Source organism: Gavialis gangeticus, unplaced genomic scaffold (assembly GCF_001723915.1).
Source record: "Gavialis gangeticus isolate Ggan-Ray unplaced genomic scaffold, GavGan_comp1, whole genome shotgun sequence".
NCBI lineage: Eukaryota > Metazoa > Chordata > Crocodylia > Gavialidae > Gavialis > Gavialis gangeticus.
Genome location: NW_017728996.1, coordinates 8,203,419 through 8,226,366, shown reverse-complemented (window position 1 = coordinate 8,226,366; position 22,948 = coordinate 8,203,419). Strand labels below are relative to the sequence as shown.

At 47.2% G+C, this 22,948-nt stretch overlaps 1 protein-coding gene across 2 annotated transcripts in view; it reads left to right on the top strand.

Moving 5' to 3' along the window:
• The window catches only part of LRRK1 (leucine rich repeat kinase 1), a 110,542-nt gene that overhangs the window by 73,490 nt on the left and 14,104 nt on the right, over positions 1-22,948 (top strand). For both annotated transcript variants that reach the window (XM_019503999.1, XM_019503998.1), the window contains exons 17-30: positions 423-543; positions 836-995; positions 1,763-2,039; positions 5,165-5,336; positions 7,047-7,210; positions 8,208-8,347; positions 10,079-10,328; positions 13,307-13,473; positions 15,002-15,199; positions 15,831-16,108; positions 17,091-17,285; positions 18,410-18,561; positions 19,946-20,063; positions 21,911-22,027. In XM_019503999.1, coding sequence (XP_019359544.1) covers positions 423-543; positions 836-995; positions 1,763-2,039; positions 5,165-5,336; positions 7,047-7,210; positions 8,208-8,347; positions 10,079-10,328; positions 13,307-13,473; positions 15,002-15,199; positions 15,831-16,108; positions 17,091-17,285; positions 18,410-18,561; positions 19,946-20,063; positions 21,911-22,027 — 2,509 coding nt within the window. The remainder of the gene's footprint in view (positions 1-422; positions 544-835; positions 996-1,762; positions 2,040-5,164; positions 5,337-7,046; positions 7,211-8,207; positions 8,348-10,078; positions 10,329-13,306; positions 13,474-15,001; positions 15,200-15,830; positions 16,109-17,090; positions 17,286-18,409; positions 18,562-19,945; positions 20,064-21,910; positions 22,028-22,948) is intronic.

The following is a 22,948-nucleotide window of genomic DNA, read 5'->3' as shown; positions in this document are numbered from 1 at the left end:
GAGAAGGGGAAGCAGGGAGTGGGGGGGGGGGCGGGCAACAGTGCTAAGCCACTACTGGACTGCTTTGACCCTGGGACTGGAAGACCCCTTTGGGCATGAGCAAACCCCTGTTGGAATCTGCTGTTTGGGGCTTCAAGAGTGCAGCACCCTGCACCCAACCTCCTTGTGCCCCCAGGATGTCCCAGGGCGTTGTCTGCACTGGACACTCAGGGGGCACTGGGGGAGGCAGGTGATGAATGAGCCGTGCCACCAGGGCATTGCCCAGAGGTAGAGGGCTCTGTGCACCAGAGCCACGTGTAGGAAAGGCAGCTGGTAGGAGGTGGCTTTCCATGTATGCTGGCACAGGGAATTGGGAAGCAAAACGGGGAATTCTCAGGCTGCACTTAAGTCTCTCAGCTCCGTGCCCTGGTTTCCCTTTGCAGCGAGCTGTCATGTAAGACCCTAGAAGGCCTCGATGGGCTCCGCCAGCTGATCTTCCACGTCACGTGCAACATGAAGGACGTCGGCAGCTCCATTGGATCGCAGAAGCTCGCGGGGAGACTAGTGAGAGCATCTCTTTGTATTGAGCACCGGGCAACCCGGAGGCTGTGTTTTTGTCGGGCTGGGAGAGGTTTTCACCTGTCTTTGGGGCTCTGTTTGGTTACAGCTGCAGGAAACATGCAGGTTGGAGCAGCCCGTCCCAATTGTTTCATTTCTGGTCCAACCAAATTCAAAAAACCATCTGCTGGAGACATGGCTCTCTCTCCAAAGGGCCTTTGAACCAGCTGCAGAATGAACTGGGGTAGCATGATAGCTGGGTGTCATGGATCGTGTTGTTTTCTTGTGTGACTTACAGATCCCAAGAAGTTACCTTAGCCTCCAAGAAGCCGTCCTTATGGAGCAACAGAGAAGAAGTCAGACCGATGATGTGCAATATCTGACCGACAAACAGATAGAGCAAATCTTAGAGCAAACCCCTGGGAATGACATCAAGGACTACGAGGACCTGCAGACTGGTAGGCCACCAGACAGCGGTAACTGCCTGGGAGTTAGCCTGCGGCATCTGTTGGGATTTACAAACATCACAAAGCTAAAATTAGCTGCTTGGCAAATACCTGCTGTGAAATCATCCGAGTCAGTGAAGGTCTCTGCTGTGGGCACTGGTGACAGTCATGGCTAGTGGCGTGAGTGCCCTAGGAAAGCTGCAGGTGAAGCTAATCATATTGCAGCGAGAGTCTTCCCTAGAAAAGTCACCCCCTCTACCTGACACACTTCTGGTGTCAGGCCAGAACGTACCGTACCAGTGTATCGTATCATATTGCCTAACCCTGTGGTCTCATGTGGTTCCTAGGCTGTCTTGCAGGCATGAACGTTGCCATATGAACTTGTCGTATGTCTTGCAGGCACGAGCGTTGTTAAAACTCTCTGTAGTTTCATATATGAGGGGCCCAGAGTGCTGTTCTCACTCGCTCAGTATTCCCCCGAAAGCCCATGGGAGCTGTTCCTGTGTAAGGACTCCAGGAGCGGGGTCTGAGTTGGAGTAGGTGCAGACAGGGACACCGCAAAGCTACAAGATGTGTTTGTGACCGTGCTGAATGGGATGAGCTCCAATCAGCTATATCCTCTGCCCATAGCAGTTATTTGTTGGGGCAATGCTCCAAGCCTGTTCCTTGTCTCAACAGAGCCATCAGGGCTTTCTTCTGATCTCCTCATGTGCTGGTTAAGTTGCTTAACACCCTCCTTATCTTATCATTTATTTTATTTATTTGTTTTTTTTTTAAAGCCATCAACTTCCTCATAGAAACAGGGACCTTGCTGCACTTCCCAGACACAAGCCATGGCCTGAGGAACCTGTATTTCTTGGATCCAGTCTGGTTATCCGAATGTCTCCAGAGAATCTTTAACATTAAGAGCTCCAAGTCCATTGCTAAGAACGGTGTGATCAAGGCAGAGGATTTCAGGATGTTGTTAGTTGGGACTGGGTTCACCGAACAAACAGAAGAACAGTACTTCCAGTTCCTGGCCAAGTTTGAAATCGCATTACCGGTCGCCAATAACAGGTATGTTGGAATTTCTCAGCTGGGATGGCTCAATGGGAAGGAGAGATGTTATTTAGGCCGCTTTGTCACAATAAGCAACTATTGTAGTGGTGTCACCGTGAGAAAATACTTGACTGGGTAAACCAGCGGTGAGAGATGATGACAAGGCTGAGTTCCAACAATCCCTACCTTGCAAGAAATATGTGAGATTGGACCATCTGATCCTAATAGATCACTCTCGCTGCAAGAAACAATAGCAAACATCTGAGTTCCTGCCAGTGTTCCCCGGGAGACCTGAATTTTGGTCATGTCACCCCTGAGAGCAGAGGTTAAGTATCTAACCCCAGGGGGAACGAGCCAGTACATCCCAAGTGACACGGCTGATTTCTTATTTGCAAAGCTCCTCCTGAGGTGTTTGTCCATGATTTTCCTAGGAGTTTGCCATGGGAACCATGTTGCTGGATGTTACTGGATCTATTCCCCCTTCCCTTTCTTCTGGACAAAGTTCCCTGCTGCTTTTCCCTACCCGACTCTCACTGGATTTATAGTTAAATCATAACCACGCGTCTTCAGTGCTGGGTTTGCACATCACATCCCAGCTCTTCCCTCGGAGACTTGCTGCATCGTTCCCACCCTTAGGGAAACTCCAAGTGGCGGCACAAGTGACGCGGCCGCAGCATTGTGATTATGCTTGCCAGTCATCCACTCCTGGACGCCAGCACGTTTTCTTGGGTTTAACGCAGATAAAGTCATAACGCTTCTGCGTAGTCCCAGAGGCCTTCTGGACTCCCGGTCACACTCTGCCATTTTTCTCAAAGGCAATTACGTTGCACCTGTGTCGGGAGCTGGGAAACAGGCTGTTGCTCAATACCCTCTGATATCTTTTCAGAGGCATCTAAGCTACCCAGCAACTTGGTTAGCCTTTCTACCACTGTTGGAGCTCTTGCCACAGCAGCTTGCATCAGATTTATCTGCCGGCCATGTGATCGGTCCGTTTCAATTATTATCTATTTACTAGATAAGGGTTTTATGTCTCCTGCAATGGGCAGAGAAGGCAGCTGCCAGTTTACATACTGAACGGATGGACAGCGGCATGTTTTGCATAGTTTCAGGATTTGCTTTGGCTGCTACTCAAATGCTGTGTTGAATCTCCATCTGTGTTAGAAACCATCTTATGGTTTTGGTCCAACAGACCTCATTGGCCTTCTTATTCCTTACATTCCTAGACACGTTTTTAGATGAGCGGAGGCAAATTTATTGGCTGTCACGAGGTGAGTCTGCTCATTTTACAGAGCAAGAACTTTAGGTCTGAGATGCTTCGCGTCTCTGGAATTCATCCTGGTGAGAGATGTGTAGCCCAGCCTTGAATGGATGCTAAATTAAAGTCAAAAGCATGACCTATTTTATTCCAGTTTACAAGTTAAAGAAATTTATGTGATTATTTTGAATTCCAAAGGGGTTGGGTAGGATGATGAATGTTATTTTGTACATTGTTATCATACTTTGTTGAGTGTGTTGTATTAAAGAGGCTGTTGTCTAGTGATGTTTCTGAACGGATCTTTTCTGATACAGCTGTTCACAGGGCACGTTAGCTGTGTAAGAGGATACGTAACCCTGTGGCTAAAGCCTGAGGCTTTAACCCAGTCTTATTTTGTTCTAGTTTCAGTGTTGCTACTGCTACTCTGTTGTCTTGGTCAAGCCTTTTAGCTTCTAGCTTCAGTTTTAACTTCCAGTGCGTAGCACTAAAGTCCTTATAATTCTGTACAAGAAGTCTGTGTATTTGCAAATTATATATTATTATTCCCCTTTGGACCAGCTTTTGAGCTATACTTTTGCTCCTCTATGCAAATGACAGTAAAAGTTTCTGTAGTCTTTCCATGCAGGAATGATAGACTTGAGACACCCAGGTACTTGATTTTGACTGCGAAGCAGTCAGATGCCAAACCCTTGTCATTCACAGGCACAGGTTTGCATGTACAGTTGACAGACTAAACTGAAAGTCAGGACTGGGTTACAGTCCCATTAAAATATATGGTCATTAATGTACAGCAGTAACATGAGGAGGTCTCTGCAAACGTGCTTGTTCCAGTAGAGTGTTACTGGCTGGGAAAAGGGAGGTTTTGGGCAGGTAGTGAAAGCCATTAGCCATTTTTTAAGATCAGTTGCCCACAATTTTGTTTTCCAAGGACCAGATCGAGGGGAGCATTGAAAACATAATTTAACTAAATAATAATCTTGCATGATTTTTCTCTTCCAAATAAGCAGACTCCTATTCCATTTTTCAAAGAGGAGTTGGTCTCCCACCAAAACTTAGCTCCCCAAATACCGGTTGCTAGGACAAATCAACATTTGTTTGCTTAAGAAGTGCAGCAGGCTGCTTCGGTGCAGTGCTTTAGGAACCATAAACCACTGGAGTGATCTGGATTGTAGAGCAGCCCTGAGGCTGCAGTAACTCTGTTAGGACTGGGGCGAAGGCCAAGGCAGCGTGGCTGTCAGCATCCGGGAGCTGGAGTCCTCTCTCTCTCTCTCTCCCCGCACCCTCTTTCCATGCTCAGTTGCTTTTAGACCTAAAATGTCATCCAGCATTGGTGCTGCTGTTCTTCACTCATTACCAGAGCAGCCTCTGCACAGATGTTGTCCCTGAATGCTCACATCTACGTGGCATGGAGTTAGCTCAGGTCACAGTGCCAGCTTTATTAATACAGTGCTCCCCCTGGGCTCGTTAGCTCACATGCCCAGGTCCCTCTAAGCGGCAGTGCGTTGTGTGGCCAAGAGTTGTCACATCTCAAGGGAAACCAAAGTCATTCTAGCAACTCATCACATTTTTTACAGGCATTAGTTTTTGCTTCTCTTTTTTTTTTCCCGCTGATATTGGTTGTCTGCAGTTGACCTTCCTGAGGCATGTACGCACCGTGCCTGTTCATCACGTGCTTATTTCCTTACTGAGAATTAAGTCGAGTCTTCTTGCCACTTGCTCTCTCCCTTCCCCTTCCATTCTCCTGGTCATAAATCTGAAGGCTTTCTAGATACACAGTGCACTGAAACCCTCTATGCAGGCTGACCTTGGGTTATGAAGTGGTAATGGTGTGCTTGCTGTTGGGAGGCCAGAGTTGAAAAGTTGAGCTGTCATGTGTGATTTGTTTCAGCTACCTCCTTCCTCATCTCCTCCCAGCCAAACCAGCACTAGACATCCATGGGCTACGACATCAGACGACCAACACGGTCCAAAGGGTGTTCAAGATGAGCTTTGTCCCAGTTGGCTTTTGGCAAAGGTTCATAGCTCGCATGTTAATTAGCCTGGCCGAGATGGACCTCCAGGTAGGTTACTGCTAAAAAATTACGGCAGCTAAAGCCGCCATTCAAGAAAAGCATAAATATCACTGGGAGTCAGCTTACAGACATTCACGGGCCCGTGTCTCTCTTGCTTCGTTCTCTTGTGGTCTCTCAGGGTTTGGACCAACGTAGCAGTTGAAACATTTCAAAAGGGCTCCAGGGGGGATAAAATGCTCCCAAGCATAACGCAATAGGACAACATAGCGGGAAGCAGGCATTATTTTGCACCATGCATGTGTATAGGTGTCAGTCCTTCAGCATGCTGTCATGCAGTGCAAACCACCCTCACCCTCTCCTAGCACTGCCCTGCGCTTCCTGCATCCTTGGGCTCTCAGCACCTGGAGTGCTTCCTGGGGCTGTGGCATTCAGGGCACCTCTGCTCCCTGCATTTCCAGCACCTGGTACGTTCAGAGCACCAAGGCTCCTGGCGCTTCAGTGCTGTGGCTCTCTGCACTCTGGCCCCAGCACCCTAATGCCTGGAGAGCCACGTGCTGGGAACCACAGCTGTGGCGTGCAGAAACCAGCGGTGCTCTGATTTTCAGGACACCAATGCTCCCTGCACCCCCCGGCACTGACCATCTGCTCTGCTCCCGGGGTGGAGGGGGTGGGGGTAGCAGAGCTTCAGGTGGTCGCTTCTCCCTGTTGCACCCTCTGGCTGAAAAGCTCACGGCAGCATGCAACCTGGGTGCTTTTGAAGTGCTCCAGCCAGGAGGCATAGTGTGATAGGCACAGCCGTATACATAAAATACAAGAAATAACCAAATCCAAGGAGTGTTTTGTGAGGTTGCCAGATGCTGTTCATTTCATGGTTGTCTGCAGCAGCTCTCCGTAAAATGTGCTAACGCCACTAGACACCGGTATAGACATCCACTCACTCCACTACTTTACCATTCGCTCAGTATCTGTCCCTTTGCACTGTAGTAGTACTGTTGATGTATGGGTCACCTAGGGTCAGATGCTCTTCCAACTATTAAGTGTCTGAGTAGACTTAGGTGCCTAAGTGTGATTCTTTCTGAAAAAGAGTAAATGTAAGACGTAGGTGGCTGCTACTCCTCCTCCCTGCTCGTTTGTGCCTCATTCTGAGAGATTCAATAGTAGCGTGTTAGAAAGGTGCCACATTCATGGGATAGCGCTACACTATGCTGCTCACTGCAGCTTCCCAACTGGCAAAACACGTGAATTTACTACCACGCTGTACTGAAGTTCGCAGATAAAAAATTGAATGGGTGACTGTCCACAAGAAGTACAGGATGACTCGCCAGTCACTGGTTCATGGCTCTCCTCTTACATGGGATATGTAAAGTCTTGTCTTTCTGTGACTATGTTTGTGTTCATGCTGTCACAAAATTACTTGAGGAATTAGGTAATTCCAAAATTACCTTAGATAACAAGTTTTTTCCAAGTTCTGGGCACTGTAATGGGGGAAGGTCATGAGGACCACCTGAGCTGGCCAGTAGGAGAAGGCAGGGTAGATTTGCACCTTACTTTAGACTAACTAAAGTAGATATATATGTGGATGTATAGCACAAGCTTTCATGAGCTAGAGCACACATCATTAGATGCTGTGAAAGGATGTGCAGGGAGCAGTGTTTGAGGAAGAGAGAGCTTTTCAACTTGCTGGTTTGAGTAAAGGAAACCCCTACGTGAGAAGCCTCAGCAGCAGATCATTGTGACACATTTTCCTGGTCTTTTCAGCTGTTTGAAAACAAGAAGAACACCAAGAATAGGAACAAGCAGCTGACCATCTACAGCTTCACGGGCACTCAGAGGAACCGCTGCAGCACCTTCCGGGTCAAGAGGACCCACACCGTCTACTGGCAGGAAGGGCTGTTCGTTACCTTTGACGGGGGCTACCTCAGGTAACTGGTGCTCCGGTGCAGCCAGCCTCGCAGGAGTGTCCAGGAACATGTGAAAATGTGTCAGACTAAATGGAAGCTAGCAGGCCCTGCCCAGATCTTACAAACCCATTCACTTTAGTGGAAGTGTTCCTCTAGCATTTAGCACTCAGCGGATAAAACCCTAGATCAACGGTGATGATTCCAGTTGGTCTCAAATCTATATCACTTACTGTAGCGAGACCAACCTTTTTGCATGCCACAAATTAAGCCTTGCACCCTCCCTGAGTGCCAGTCTGATCCCTTTCTCCTCCCCAAGCTGCTTTGTTTTCTGCTCCTTGCCTGAACTGCTGCTCTGCTTTCTACTCCCTGCTCGATCTGCCATGCACAGGCTGCCATGCCGCTTGACCGGCCATGCTGCAGGTTGGCCACCTCTGACTTACTGTTCTCTGAATAACCTTTGGAGGTGCCAACTCTCCCCTTTCTCTGCATAGTGCATCTAGGCACACAGAAAGATGTTCAACTCTTTGGCGCAGAATTAGCCAGCTAGCTCAAAAACCCATTGCTGTGAAAAACCCAAGGGGTTGCACACAAACGGCTGTCTCTTACAAAGTCTCAAGCATGTTTTGAAGGCATGCTAAAGGCATGCATCTCCCTTTGGAGATTGGCCCCTTGGGGTTGTATTATTGGTACTCAGCTGAACTCTCCAGTGCTTTTTTGTATAATGAACCTTTGCTCAGGCTCACATTTCCTGTTGGTTTGACTGTATTTTCATTTGTACTTTGTAAGCAACCAGCTTCTTCATGCTTCTGTGCCAGAACATTCTCTCCAGACATTTGCAGAGTTGATTTGGTTTGGCCATCGTGTTCATATGTAAACTGACTTTTCCTTTGATTAATGGTAAATGACCTGCAGTTTTATGCTTCTGAGTATCAAATATTTGGCTAGAAAAAGAAAAAAGCTGTTAACGTTCATGCATTACAGCTGCTTGCTCAGTCCTTTTTCACTTTCCCTAACGCAGTGTGGAATCATCTGACGTGAACTGGAAAAAGAAGAAAAGCGGTGGAATTAAAATTATCTGCCAGTCAGAAATGAGAGATTTTTCAGCAATGGCTTTCATCACGGACCACGTCAATTCCTTGATCGATCAGTGGTTTCCTGGTAAGAATGACGGGTGTCTTCCATGCAGTGTTATGTCTCAAACCTTTTCTTTTTTTTGGCAAATTGCTCCTAGACTGTGCTGTCACTGTGTGTAAAACAAGGCAGCAGACGAAGACTGTCCCCCTGAAAAGCAGTCTTGAGACTCTTACAGCTAAAGGTTCCCAACCTTTAGCATGGGTAGGGACAAATGATCAGATGAAAGCGAGTGAACTGGGGGTTGCGACATACGATGGAACCAGCTTTTTCACAGTAACTCTTCATGCATCCACAGTTACCCTGCAGTGAGCACAAGCTAACCTGGGCCAATGTAGCCCTGCTTAGCAGGCTAATCGCAGACGCACAAGTGCCGCATGTGAGCAGTTCCACAGCAGGTACCCAACTCCATCAGCTCTCTTTAGCATCTTTGTTTATCCATGCCCCGGCACCACTGGACACACGTGCCACTATTGGTGGTGTGCGATTGATATCTGATAAGGCTTCACTTCACCAGCCTTTTTTCTGGTGATCTGCGAATAGATCAGATAGTTTGGGAACAGAGGATCTAGAGGCAGGATCCCGAGCTCACACCTCTTCACAGACGCAGGAAAGTGTGAGCATTATTTACGGAGAGACCCATCACTCAAAATCCTAAAAGCAAAATCAAATGAGATGTTCCTGTGCACACAAGACACGCACCTACTCTTGAAGAAATGAGTGACAGGACTCACCAATGAGCTTGGTAAAGGCTGAATTAGGTCTTTGTGCCTAGAGTGAAGTGTGTGTGCAGGTCCCAATGACAAAATTCCCTGTGTCACTGATGAAGGCCTGGGTTTCACTGCTCATTTCTAAGACCCAAAGCACTGGGGCATTGCCAGTGACTCCAGTACCCAATGCTGGGAGCTCTACACCAGCAGAACAGTATTCACTTGAATGGTTACTCCTGCTTTACAACAGTGAGACCAGAATAAGGCCCAGTGTTAACCAATGGGGTCTTTCAATCCGCAAATACATTTTTATTAAATAAACCATGACTGTGATTGTGTTTGAGATTGCCCCATATTGGTTTAGAGATCAGCATCTTTTGACCTCTGATCTTTAGACAACAAGAATGAAGAATTGTCACATCCTGATATTATCCAGGTGCATTTTTCTGTTTTATCTGAGATTGCCCTGAGAAGTGGGGGGCATGCCCAGTAAGGCTTTCTCCTGAGTTTGTTCATTAAAGAAAAAACACTGAATGTTGAGCACTGGCTCTGGGAAGAGTGGGGAAAACAAAGGCTTTCTTCTGAGTTTGTTTCTTAAAATAATAAAACAATGAGGTTTGAGCATTGCCATGATTCCCGAGACCTCTTGCAAAACAGATTGATCGCTGGTGAGAGAGATAAAAATGCCCTCCAGCAAAGAGAGAGACAAAGCAGTCGTTCATCCAGTGAGCAGAGGGTTGTTCTCTGGCCCTGTATTCTTATACCCCCACATTTCCAGTGCACTGAAAATATTTTTTAAGGAAGCCTGCATATTACTTACTTCTGAAGGTCAGACTAAAGGCACAGGCAGCTCTGTCGACTGTCTTGAGTTGACATCGCTTCCATCTGGTCCTTGTTCCCCATGGCTGTTGTGCAAATAGGTATTTTTTGGTCACAGTTAATAAAGTGGAGGAGCCACTCTCATCCCACGGGCACTTTGGGAGCAGGGGGCATTTGAAAACTCTGCAGATTGTTGTCCTACGTCTGTTGTCGGGGTTTTCTCGTTCAGCCCTCACAGCTACCGAGAGCGACGGGACTTTGCTGATGGAACAGTACGTTCCCTGCCACATCTGTGCCACTTTGAGAGCGGAGGAGAATGAGGCTAACAAAAAAGCAGATGACGTGCAGTATTTTAACATGGAGGACTGTGTCCTAACAGCGATAGAGCTGGATTGCATCGAGTGTCCGAGCCACCCTGATATCCCAGTTCCCCTGCAAGAGCTGGTCCCCGAGCTTTTCATGACTGATTTTCCTGCTAGGTAAGGTTACTTAACAGTCACTAGTTGCACCTCAGATGTGCCGTATATAATTCTCTTTGCATTCCTTCCTTCTTACCTCCTAGATATCTGTATCAGCCACTGACGCAGAGACCAGTTCTCTCCCCCACCCCCTCCCACAACACTGCGTCCTAGCCTGCATTCACCTTGCTTACAGTCAGTGCCTCCTCTCTTTGCAATCACAGGGGTGCAGCATGGCACTGATCTGTTAAAAACCATGCCCCATTACAGTAATGAGTCTCTCCCGATCCCTGTTATGCAGAAAAAGGAGCCTTTAATAGGTTACCCACGAAGATTGCAGCAGTGTTTGTATGCAAGTCTGAGTCTGACCATCCATTAGGTTTAAGGGGGCGGGGGGCTTAGATTTGGGGCTCACTACAGTTTTCAAATTTGGACTCAGCCCCTGAATTTGAGGGAGGTTTGAGCTTGGTGGCTGTGAGTGGGTTACTAAAACAAGCTACCCTCAGCCAGGTAAGGGGCCTGGGTACATGCAATGCATTGTCTCCAGCTTCCTGATGAGCACTTTATACACATCCCTTCCTGGCAAGCTGACTTGGATTCCAGCTTCTGCTGTCATGGGAAGATCCAATACAATTGGTTTCAACAGTGGATTCAGGGTTTTGGCTGCAGTTCATGGAGACATGGCCATTTCTTCTTGCATAGGAAGGCCTCTGCTCAATAGAATACGTGCTGCCATAGACAGAGACTTCAAACCCCTGAACTTTTTTTTCTAAGAAGGATTCAATCCTGTGCCCGCTGGCTGGCTCAAATGTAATTTCCAGGCTTAAGACTATGAAAGCATTTCTTAGTGTCCAAAGCTTATTTGATCCACCAGAAATTGGGCATCAAGCTAAACATGCTGTACAAAGCAATGGCATTTCCTGAATTTTCTCCTCACAGACTTTGGTCTCTGAAGGGCTATTCAAGGCTATTTTCCCCACTTATTTCAGGAAATCCTCCATTCCCTGATGACTGGAGCCTGCTCCACTACTCCTAATGCTTTTTACAAATCTAATCATGACTGAGTAGGAGAGAACTGGCCTTTAAAATAAATTACCCAGTATTTTTCTCATGCCCTCAAGTGAACCTGAGCCATTTGCTCAAAGGTTTTGATCTCTTCTCTACATGCTCTATGGTTTCTACCTTATTTCTTCTTGCCATTTCCTCTGTTGTTTCCACCTAACCATCAGTGTATCCCTTGACTTGTAACTGGCCAGCAGGCCCTTCTGGGCTCCTTGTCCTCACTCCCGTTATCGTGGCACTGTATACAGGAAAGAAGGTGAAAGTGGGTAGGAAGTTTTTCCTCCCAACCCAAAGAGAAAGATCACCAGGCATGTAAGGGTTGAGCCGAAAGATTTTGCTTCTTCGAATGAAAGAATTAAATAAGCAGTGCATTTAGGGGGAGTGGGATCTTCTTTTGGCTTGGTCTCTGTTTGCCCATCGGTTTTGCACACCCAAAAGCCAGCCCCAGCTGCATGCTAATATTGATTTTAGGTTGGATGCGTTATACACCAAAGCCCATATAGGAAAAGGCTGCATTGCTATAATTAACTGCAGGGACAGTGGAGCTGTGGAAGAAGGGCCCATTTCAGGTGCAGTTTTTTGAGGCCTTCTGAGTAGTGCACAAGTATAGAGGTTTCCACATGTTGCAGACTCTGAGAAGTGTCTAAGTGTTGATTTTTTTATGGCATACAAAAAACTAGAACTCTTGCTTCCGAAATAATACTTTTTATTAGACCACTTTTCATAGAGGAAGTGAGCAGCTTTCACCGAGAAGAACCCATTTCATTGACAGTACTGCAGTTGCCTTGCAGGTCAGAGCATCTCACACGGTGAACGTTGAAGACAATTGAGCAATGGAGAAAGGAGGGTTTTCCACATCAGAGCAGTAATGTCCCTTGAAAAGGAGCAAGCACCTGGATGTGCTGTGCCCTGCACTGAAATGTTTGCATCGGCCCTTTTGATGAAGCTGGGCTGAGCTTTGAGTTTGTGCCTGGTCCCAATGCAAAAGTTTTGTATAGCTCTGATATAACAGCTTTGCTGCGGCAGAGCATTAGCTGCCATGGGCCCCCTGCCTTACCTGCGGCAGGTTAGGGTGTTAGGTCCGGTTGTGCCAGGGTTGACGGTGTGGTTTTGCTAATATGTTAGACAATGGATTTGTACAGGACGGTTTGGATAGGGATGATCCTGCCTTAAGCAGAGGGTTGGCCTAGATGTGACCTCAAAAGGTCCCTTCCAGCCCGAATTCTTTATGATTTTATAACCCAAAAGGTGTGTAGGAAACAGAGGCACTAGGAGCCAGAGAGGACAACCTCCACCCCACTTATAAACTATTGTATAGTGTCCTTCCTCAAGACATATGGACATTAAGCAAGACAGGAGGCTTGGGTCCTTCCCATCCTGTGCTGTCTGTGTGCCTCACACCTCTCTAGTGGGTATAGAGCAGAGCTCTGAGTGCTCTTTAAGCAAACCGGCATCCCAAGCAGCTGGTACCCAAGCTCCCCGAGGTTGCACTGGACCCTGATCAGAGCTCGGTCTTGTTCAGAAACACTGAAGAGGAGTAGGAGGCAGAGGAGGTGGAAACCTGTTAAAATGGCCGTACCTTGTAATGATCAGCTTGCGTTTGTCATGTGCCTCAAAGGGGAATTTGGCTCCTCGAATGCTTTTCAGGATACTATTTATTTGCTCTGAGATATGTTTAATTTGCTGAACGGCCCCTTTCGCTTGCTTGGTAGAGATGTTCTTCATGGGGGAAACGCGCACAAGGCTTTTTGGCCCGTTGAAAAGAGAAAGCTGACAAAGCAGCTTAGGCATGGCGCGAGCCCGTCCTCCCTGTAGAAAGCTGTTGCTGAGCTGAAAACCTTTTAAAATGCAAAAAACCAAACAGACAGAAGAAATGAGATGGAATGAACGTACAAGTCACAGGGAGCTTTATATATATTTTTTTACATTTCTGACAGGCTCTTCTTGGAAAATAGCAAACTGGAATACAGCGAAAATGAAATCAATGTTCTTGGCCAGGGGGGAAGCGGAACGGTTATATACCAGGCACGATACCAAGGAAAACGAGTGGCAGTGAAGAGATTTCAGATTAAAAAATGCAAGAGTTCTCCTAATTCTGCTGCAGGTACCATGCCCTTCTTAACATGCTCTGTGCACACAGCACTTCTGGGTTAGGATGTAGATGGCTTTGGCCTGTTTTACGTGATACTGCTTTAAAACAGAAAAATTTGCATGTGTGGGTGAGGAAGGAGAGGTGACGTTGTTTTAAAACCTCTACTCTAAAAAACACCCCCAAGAAATGGAGAACAGAGGTTGACATTGGGGCTGGTGCTCTACTCACTAGGTCAGCTGGGAGCTGGAGCAGCGGCTAGGGAGAGCCCTTGGGCAGGGACAGAAGAGGGGATTTCACATCCCTTCCCTCCTGGTTTGTTCTCCTCTGCTGTTCGCTGGCAGAGAGGAAAGCTGATTTTGAGGACAAGGCGCTGGGCTGGTGCTTAAGAGATCAAGCTGCATAACCAGTCCACAGCTCAGCCTCCCATCTGAAGTCCACCGTGTTGTGTTGTCTTCAACAGACTCTGGGCCAGGGCGGTCTCACTCCACGCTGGTCCAGAACCAGTCGCTGGTTGGTTTTGGCTGGGGTCTTGAATAGCAGTTCAGTCCTCTTGGGCCATGTTCAAGGCACTTCCCTCTCTGGGATGGACGGGGAGTCAGAGAGGTACAGGGCCAAGTCAGGTAAATCATCTGGTGTCCCCCCTGTGAGTAGGAACAGCTGAGTTCACTAGTGCTCTGTGCAGCCTAGGTCTAGATCGTGAGCGATGGGGCTTCCTCCATTCCCTGAGGAGGCGAGCCCACAGCCTTGGGGGCTGGATGAGAGCATGTCTCTTCACTGTGACTTCTCAGGACATGGGGCCTCCCTGAGCTGTGGAAGAGAGCAGCTACTGTGGCGTTGGCAGCCCTCCTTGGAAAAGACTGGGACCAACCATGACTCTAGCCTTGAACAGCCTTTGCTGTCCCTTAGCACAAAGGCTGCCTGCCTACAAAGAAGCGTTTGGACACTTATCTTTCTGGGATCCTTTGACCCGAGCTCACTTCTTGCCTTTGGGGTGGGGGCTGGACCCGATGATCTTCCACGGTCCCTTCCAGCCCTAACGTCTATGCAATCTATGCAATACATGTGCTGCCCTAGGAGAAATGCAAGATGAGGGCAGGACTGAAAGGGCAAGAGCCTCTTTCCCCTAAGTTTTATGTAGTGTAACATGCTGCTATGTGTTGTCGACTGTCTCGTGTTGACTCTCTCACCTAGGCTGTAAGGTGAGATGTTCCATATCACGTGAGTGATTGAAGAGCAATAATAATCCCACTTGGCTTTTGCCAGGTCTTGTGCTCCTCAGTCCCTTAGGCTGTTGGGAGAGCCTCACACCCTCTGTGCAGCTGTTCCTCTGGGCAGCGGCGTTGCTCCCTCTCACGGCAGCAGTAACACTTGCAGCAAAATGAGAACATGGCCCCTGCGGAAACCAAAGCACCGCTTGCTCCTTGCCCTACATTGCTCAGCTCCCTGCCTCCTACAAATGGCTTCAACTTCCCGAGGAAGCAGAAAGCGCCCAGTGCGTAGTGCTGGTTAGTTGTAACGAGAGATCTCGGTGTTTTGCTAGATACCATGCTGAAGCACCTGCGTGCCATGGACGCCATGAAGAACTTCTCAGAGTTTCGGCAGGAAGCCAGCATGCTCCACTCCTTGCAGCACCCGTGCATCGTGTCCCTGATTGGCATTAGCATCCATCCTCTCTGCTTTGCCCTGGACTTGGCCCCTTTGGGCAGCCTCACCACCGTCTTATCCGAAAACTCCAGAGGTAACAGCGGAGCCTTCTCGCTTAATCCTTACACGGCAGGGTACAATGCTGAAACTGCTGGCCAAGGGGTTGAAGGAAATGCTTTCTTCCTGGATGGGTGGGAGGGAGATGAAATTGTTTCCAAGATGGGCCCCTGTGGGACCTCATCAAAATTGATGTTATGAGTCAGATCTAGATACCCAAGTCCCCTTTGCATGTGGGGTTTTGAAGCTTGTTTTAATTCCACGTGTATTGTGTTTCATGCTCTCTGCTGGAAATCGGGTAGCAGAGACTAAATTGCCATCTTATTGTGGTAGTTTTGCCAATGCAAACTTAAGAGAGCCAAGTTGAAAGTTGGGTGAGGCTGTTTTAATTACAAGGGCCTTAGCCCCTCCCTTGGCCTCAGCACTTCATCAGGTTTCAACATTAATTTCTTTGATAAAGTTATGAACCTCTGAAGTCAAGGGGCTCTAAAAACATAGATGAGAGATGTCAGCCTTGTGTCTAGAGTAACATGAACGGTGCCCGTACATGCCTCCAGGCACACCCTCGGCACCACTTTTTCTAAACGTAGCTCATTTCTATCATCTTGATGTTAATAAAAATAAAAACTATTACATTTGCTAGAGCTGCCACCTTTCTTTTGTGACAGGGGCTTCTTTTGTCCCTTTGGGGCACATGCTGACACACAAAATAGCATATCAGATTGCAACTGGCCTCGCCTATCTGCACAAGAAGAACATCATATTCTGTGACCTGAAGTCAGACAACATCTTGGTGTGGTCCCTGGATATTAAAGAGCACATCAACATTAAGCTGTCCGACTATGGGATTTCCCGGCAGTCCTTTCACGAAGGAGCCCTGGGGGTAGAGGGCACACCTGGTTACCAGGCTCCAGAGATCAGGCCTCGAATAGTCTATGATGAAAAGGTATATATGTGACCTCCGTGAAAACAGCATCATCTAATCCTCCTGTAGGACCCAATGATGATAAACTTCACCCCGTTCCTTAATGCAGCTTTTACATGTGTGCTGGCTAAAGCCAAAGTTTTCTCAACTGAGCCCAGCACTGCTCTGTGTCCCCATTTAGACACTTATGTGAGCAGCCTGAGGCTCAGGGGTGCTGACCAACCCCAGCTACCTCCTGATGGGAGCTGTATTTGCTCAGCCCCTGCGGAAATCAGCCTAGGTTTTAGATGCCTGACAAAGGATTTAGGGCAGTGTTTCTCGAAGGTGGGACTCGAAGGTCATGTAGGTGGTCCTTCAACTCATTGCCCAGTTGAAAAAAGCCAGTTGTTTGCACTTCAGATAGACAAATCAACAAATATCTTGAACAGTGCAGTTTTGTGGGGTTTTGTTTTTTATCGTGGTGAGACCAGGGCTTTTTGACAAAATGGTTGCTGGGACGTAAGGTGCAAAAGGTTGGAAACCCCTGATTTGGGGACCTCACTTCAGGCATCCTTCTTTGGACATCTTCACCCAAAGAGACATTTGGCAGATCAGAAGAGCAGGTGGCAGCACTGAGTTATGCTGTGTTAATTGTCCAAAAGCCACAAGCGAATTGCTTTCCTCAGCCCTGAGACGGATTAAAAACTCAACAGAGGAACTGTCTGGGTTGTTGCCCAAAACGCAGTGATCTTGATCTCTCATTGATTCCCTTCCGGGAGAAATTCAGTTTTATGCAGAGGGGCCTTTACTTTGCAGAGGAGCTGTTTGACCCACAGGACTTAAATTGAGGATAGCTGAGGCTGGACCTCTGTTGAGGGATGGATATCAGCCCCCTTGCAGGTATGAAAGTGCTGGTGGCATTATCCTGGATTCTAGCAATACAGTCAAGCTCTGCTGTCCAGAGCATCCAGACTCCAGCTACAGGGGAAGAGTCGCTATTAACTCTGTGTGTTGCTTACTTTAGGTGGACATGTTCTCCTATGGAATGGTCCTGTATGAGCTGCTGTCTGGCCAGCGGCCTGTGCTCGGACAGCACCAGCTCCAGATTTCAAAGAAACTTTCCAAAGGGATCCGTCCAGTGCTGGGGCAGCCGGAGGAGGTGCAGTTCCACAGGATGCAGGCACTCATGATGGAGTGCTGGGACACAAAACCAGAGAAGGTACGAGGGCTCTGACCAGCACCCGCTGGTGCCATACATTAGTGGGGTGGTCCTTTCCGCTGGCCGAGACGTGCAGCTGGCAGCAGCAGGCAGAGCTCCTCAGAAGCTCGTGGAGATTCTTGACTAAAGGGTCTTGCTCTTCCACTCACCACATCGCCAGATCAGGAAGGAGTTTTACCCCACAATCAAACTAGCGTGGGCTCTGGGGGTGTTTGTATCCCTCAGTACTGGGGACCTGGCCTACTTCCTTGAGTGGCAGGGTAGTGACAGTGCCTTCGCCCCTGTGCTTTACTGGTGACAAGTTAGGGTGTTCTTACCATTTTCAGGCACTGTGCCTGGCTGCTGTGGATGAGAGTTTGCTTGTACAGTTTTAAGAATAGGCTAGACAAACATTTCTGTCGGATGGCTTAGTTAGGGATGATACTGCCCACAGTACGGTGTTGAACCAGCTGGCCTCCTGAGGTCCTTTCTAGCCCTACTTTTAGATGACTCTATGAATGTGAGCTTCCTTTCTACTTCCATCAGCCACGGTGTCCCCCTTACTAACTAAATCCCAGTAACTTACTGCCCTGTGACTGCAGCTCCAAAAAATACAGGAACAAGTTTCTAAAAACATCCTGAGGACACAAGAGGGTTTAAAATACAGCAGGGGATTACAATATTATCTTTTTCTTTAATCCCTTTGCAGTTCTGAAGCCAGTGTCCTCCCACAGAGAGCTCAGACAGCTTTGATTGACTTGTGTCAGTGCTCTGCGAAGAACATGGCTGTCTCCTAAATTCTCCTTGAGAAGTTCAGGGATAATACTCATGTAGAAGAGAGGGACAATGAAAAGGTTGGGGAGGAAAAAGCAGGAAAGAATGGGATTTCTGCTACTTGCGTTATTTTCCATCCGGGTGCACAGCTGCACGAAAACCTGTGGGTTCTTCCAAGAAATGGAAAGGATTTGGTGCAACTTTGGGCCCCAGGCTCTCCTAGGCTCTTGGGAAAATCCCAGCCATTAGCACCAAAGAATTAATCGATAGTAGTAATTACGACTGTTGACAGCAGGTCAGCTATGAATTTTGTGCTGGGCTTCTGTACACACACACGCACCTCATAATACATGTGTTTTATTTTCTCACAGCGTCCAGTGGCCTTTTCTGTTGTGGGGCGCATGAAGGATCCTGCCTTTGCTACGTTCATGTACCTGCTGCACTGTGGGAGGCAGTCTGCCTTCTTCTCCTCCCAAGGGCAAGAGTACACCGTGGTGTTCTGGGATGGGAAGGAAGACACTAGGTAGATGGCTTTTTTATCCTTTAAAAAAATCATCTTTGATTTAACATAGACTCATGTCATTACTCATGCCATGGGCCCTCCATAAAGGCAGGTGAAAGTGGATGAGCAGGCCTTCCAGAGGCACGTGGAGCACTGGTTTTCCAAACCACTTTAATGAGTAACACAGTGGTTTCATAATGGGTATTTAATGAGTTTGGCTGAGCTCTAGTGAGCAGGATTAGGAAAATGTCCTGAGTTTGAATATTTACAGAGTATTTGCATGTGGAAAAAGACATGTTCTGCTAAGACTAATGAGCCATTTCACACTAAATCCTTCCCCTTTGAGGTGCTGATTCAGTATTCCCCCGGTTCAGCAAGGCACTTAGGCACATGTTTAAATCTCATTGAAAATAGTGGGATTTAGCCCCGTGTCTGGAATTAAGCACCTACTTGAGTACCTTACTGTAGGATGGACTCAAGCCCATGCTTAAACATCTATGAATCAGGACTTCAGTGCTTCTGTTTAATTCATCCATACACTATTTACCCCACCAGGCTGGATGCTATTGAATGATATACTACATCCTTTGGTGCAAACACGATTTTTGAGCCAGTAAGTTGTTCATGAGCAATTTGCTTTGTTGTTCGTGATATGTGGGTGGGTCATTTCAGAGACACGGCATTGTTTCTGTTCCCTGATTGGATGTCGGGACCTCTTTGGACAGAAGAATAGCCAATTAACACGCATCTAATACAAATGTCAGGAAGTATAACTTTCTTGTGCTAAAACTGATGAAACTCCTCAGACAGAGAGATGTGGGTGTGAATACCATATTGTCCAAATACCAGCTGAAAGTATTACCCTGTGAATCCTATTGGAACAAACCAGTTCTTTTATTTGCAACAATATTCATTACTCATATTTTTTCTTAACTAATTTAACAACTCAGGGACCTTTCTTCTTGCTTGATGCATCATAGATTTCATAGATTTTAGGATCGGAAGGGACCTATTAGATCATCGAGTCAGACCCCCCTGCCCTGGGCAGGAAAGAGCGCTGGAGTCAGATGATCCCAGCCAGATGTTTGTCCATCACATTTGCTTCATCTTGCTAGTGCAGTCATCAGCACCATAAAGTCGACATGGGAGAACATTTAGCAAAGAGTTAATAGCTGGTAGAGCTTGGAAGTACCTCTATGATAAACTATCCAGCTCCCAAAAAGGTTTAAGAGCCTTTTTACATCTGCCAAACAGATTGCTAAGGGGATAGCTATACCCATGGCCTGGCCAAAAGCACTGGGGATCATCCAAGCTGCACAATGCAAGCACTTCTGCTGCAGCTACTTGCTGATGCAGTTTCACCACAGGCAGCGTTGTTGGAACAAATGGCATTTGCTCCTTTCAGAAACTACACAGTGGTGAATACAGAGAAGGGACTCATAGAAGTGGAGAGAATGAACTGCCCAGGCATGAAGTTATGCTGCCAATTAAAAGTTCAGAGCACCCTGTGGACTGCTACTGAGGTAAATGTGACCCGAAGTGAGAACTCTTTTCCTGTTGGCTTTCTGCATTGAATGGCCCCGGGGGAAGACCTATTTATTTGCATGTATGATATAGAAAAATGGTGTTTGCTTAGCAAATTAGTAATGCATAGCTAGTGGAAACAGCATGACAATGGGTGTCTCAAAGAGGCAGTCAAGGTTCTTTAGGTAAATGTGATATCTTTTGTTAGACAAACTAAATAGTTGGAAAAAATTGTTCTTTGCAAGCTTTCAGGTGCAAACGCCCTTCTTCAGGCACGGGGAGAGTTTGTTGCTTCTTGATGTTCTCTCCTAGGTAGAAAGGAAGCCAGCATGTAAAATAAAGCATGGAAACTACAACCTTCCAACATAAAACTGTCCAGGTTATCTGTCACCTGTCACATTTACCGAAACAACCGTGTCTGCCTATGTCCTTAGACCAACATGGCTGCAACCAACACCCCTCGAACAGGCAGTCAAGCTCTCCCTCAGCCGCATGTTGTTTCCACCTATTAGCCAGTGTCTAGAGAATGGATCTTGAGGGCCACCGGGCTTCTGCTGTTCATAATGAGCATGGAAATTACAACCTTCCAACATAAAACTGTCCAGGTTATCTATCTATTTCACCTGCCAACGGTCTTTATCTGCAAGTGATAAGAGGGTGGTGGAACAAGACACATTTAATCTGGGACTTCCCAAGCAGCCAGAGGGGAACATCCATGAGAAGTGAACGGGAACTTTTTTTTTTAGTTCCCTTGGAAAATCCCAGCCTAAAAAGATAAAACCAAGAGGGCACGGTGGATTTATCTCCTCTATGATCCGGGCAGGACCATGTGAAGTGGAACCCAGATTTTGACACACAACAAAATTATTTTTTTGCCAGCTCTGTTAAACCATTATCGAACGCGTTCACAAAATTTTGGGTTGTGTCAATGGAAAAAGGGGATGTTATTCACCGTGTAATTTATTTGCAACAGGTAATTGAGCCAGTTCTAATCATGTAGGCAGGGACACGAGAACTGAGCCAGAAATCAAAATTAACCCGTGTTGGGGAAAAGTCAGGTATTTCAACTTTTCTCCCCCACCCATCCCAAATAGAGTCCGTAAAGTTGAAAGGTTGATGTTCCTCATGGAAAGGGAAGCTTGCAAAAATTTCAGGCCGAAACACGGAGGTGTTTGTGTTTCTATGTCTCAACCTGCATCAGAGCAGTGTTGGCTTCAAGTCAGTTCAGCAGGAGACAGCATCTCCCCATGGTGTCGTGGCACCTCCGGCTTTCATTCATCCCTGCCAGCTGGGCTTCCTGGCCTAGCAACTACTCCCGTGAGCCACCAAGATGCTGAGCTGGAGATGAGACTAGGCCAGGTTTATCCCTGCACATAGAGCAAAAGCATCCAAACTGCAGCATCTGTGAGATGCTACAGTACCATTGAGAGATGCAGTGTAACGCTGAACTGATCCAAAACACAATGGGTCTGTTCCTTCAGCAAACTGACCCGCACAGACTAGCCCAAATGGACTTGATCTGTACGTGGAGTCAGGACTGTCAAGCCCTGTGTTCAGGTTGGGGTCCATATCCTCAGTGCAGATGATTGCTGTGCTCCTGGCTAGCTTATGGCATCACACGCTGCATTATGGAGAATCCAGGGGTGGCATCGCGTCCTTTTCCACCAGCAGGGATCACAAAAAGCCAAAACAAGCTGCAAGGAGTTAAACTGTAGACTTTCAACACCCACAAAAGCAAACTCAGCAATTTCATAGGGGCAAATTGGAGCTTGTCTGTGTGTCCAGGTGAAAATCAACCATGTTAAATGGTTACTAAAATATACACGTGTGGTGTTTGTGTCTGCAGGACCAGAAGATCTATATCTACAGCTTACAAGGCATGTGCCCACTGAACACGCCACAAAAGGGTCTGGACACGCCTGCTACTGTGAACTGCTTCTTAGCAGTGCCTGTTGTGAAAAAGGTAAAGAAAATGTGTCTTACTGCGGGACCAGCTTCTGGAACCTGAAGGTCAAGAAGAGGGTCTTTTTCACCATCTCCTGCTTAAACAAAGGCCGTTGCAATAGGCTGCTCCGTACCCTTGAATTTGCTAGCAGAGCAAAGAGAATCATTTCCAGGTCTCTGTGCCCAAGCCAAGGAGAGCAGAAACATGACCCAAGTCAAGGGTCCAGATCGAGCATTTCGCAGCCTGCCGGGAAAATAGTCAACATGCCGCTGGCTCCTTTACAGGGCAGCTCCCCAGCTGGGTTCCCGTATCATCACTGCAGCAAAGTCAGTGCAAGTGAAGTAGTGGGGAAGTGAACAGGTCATTAATATCAGTATGAAGTCATTAGCAATGTAGGAAATGAGTATTTTTAGCCCTCTTAAGCACATTTTTATTGGACTATCAGCTTCAACAGGCAAGAGAAGGGAGGCATGTAAGTGTGTGTGTGTGTGTGTGTGTAAACAGGCACATGTAGCACGGATGCCTTAACATTAGGTCTCTTACTCTTTGGTGAGGAATATAGATACAAACAACAGAGAGGCAGGATAGGATATCGACTCCCAGAGTTAATAATAAAGGTGGGGGTGGCGGTGTATACCTACTATTTTCAGAAACACAAAAGCCCAGTCACTGGGAAGGGCATCCTTAAGGGAAAGGTGGCATGGTGCTACGCGATTGATCTTAGGACTTGTATAAAATCTGCTTTGTGGTTGGTTGGATTACGCTCAGTTTTGCCCCGACTACCCAGAGTGAAAAAAATCTCATTATTATCCATTCGCTTGCAGTATGTAGTTGCCACCAGAACGGGATGCATCTGAAAACTGCACCAAACAGTTTTCACCATGGTCACAAGGCTGACCCTGGGCTTCGTCCTGTGCTGCTGATCATCTCTGACTCGGT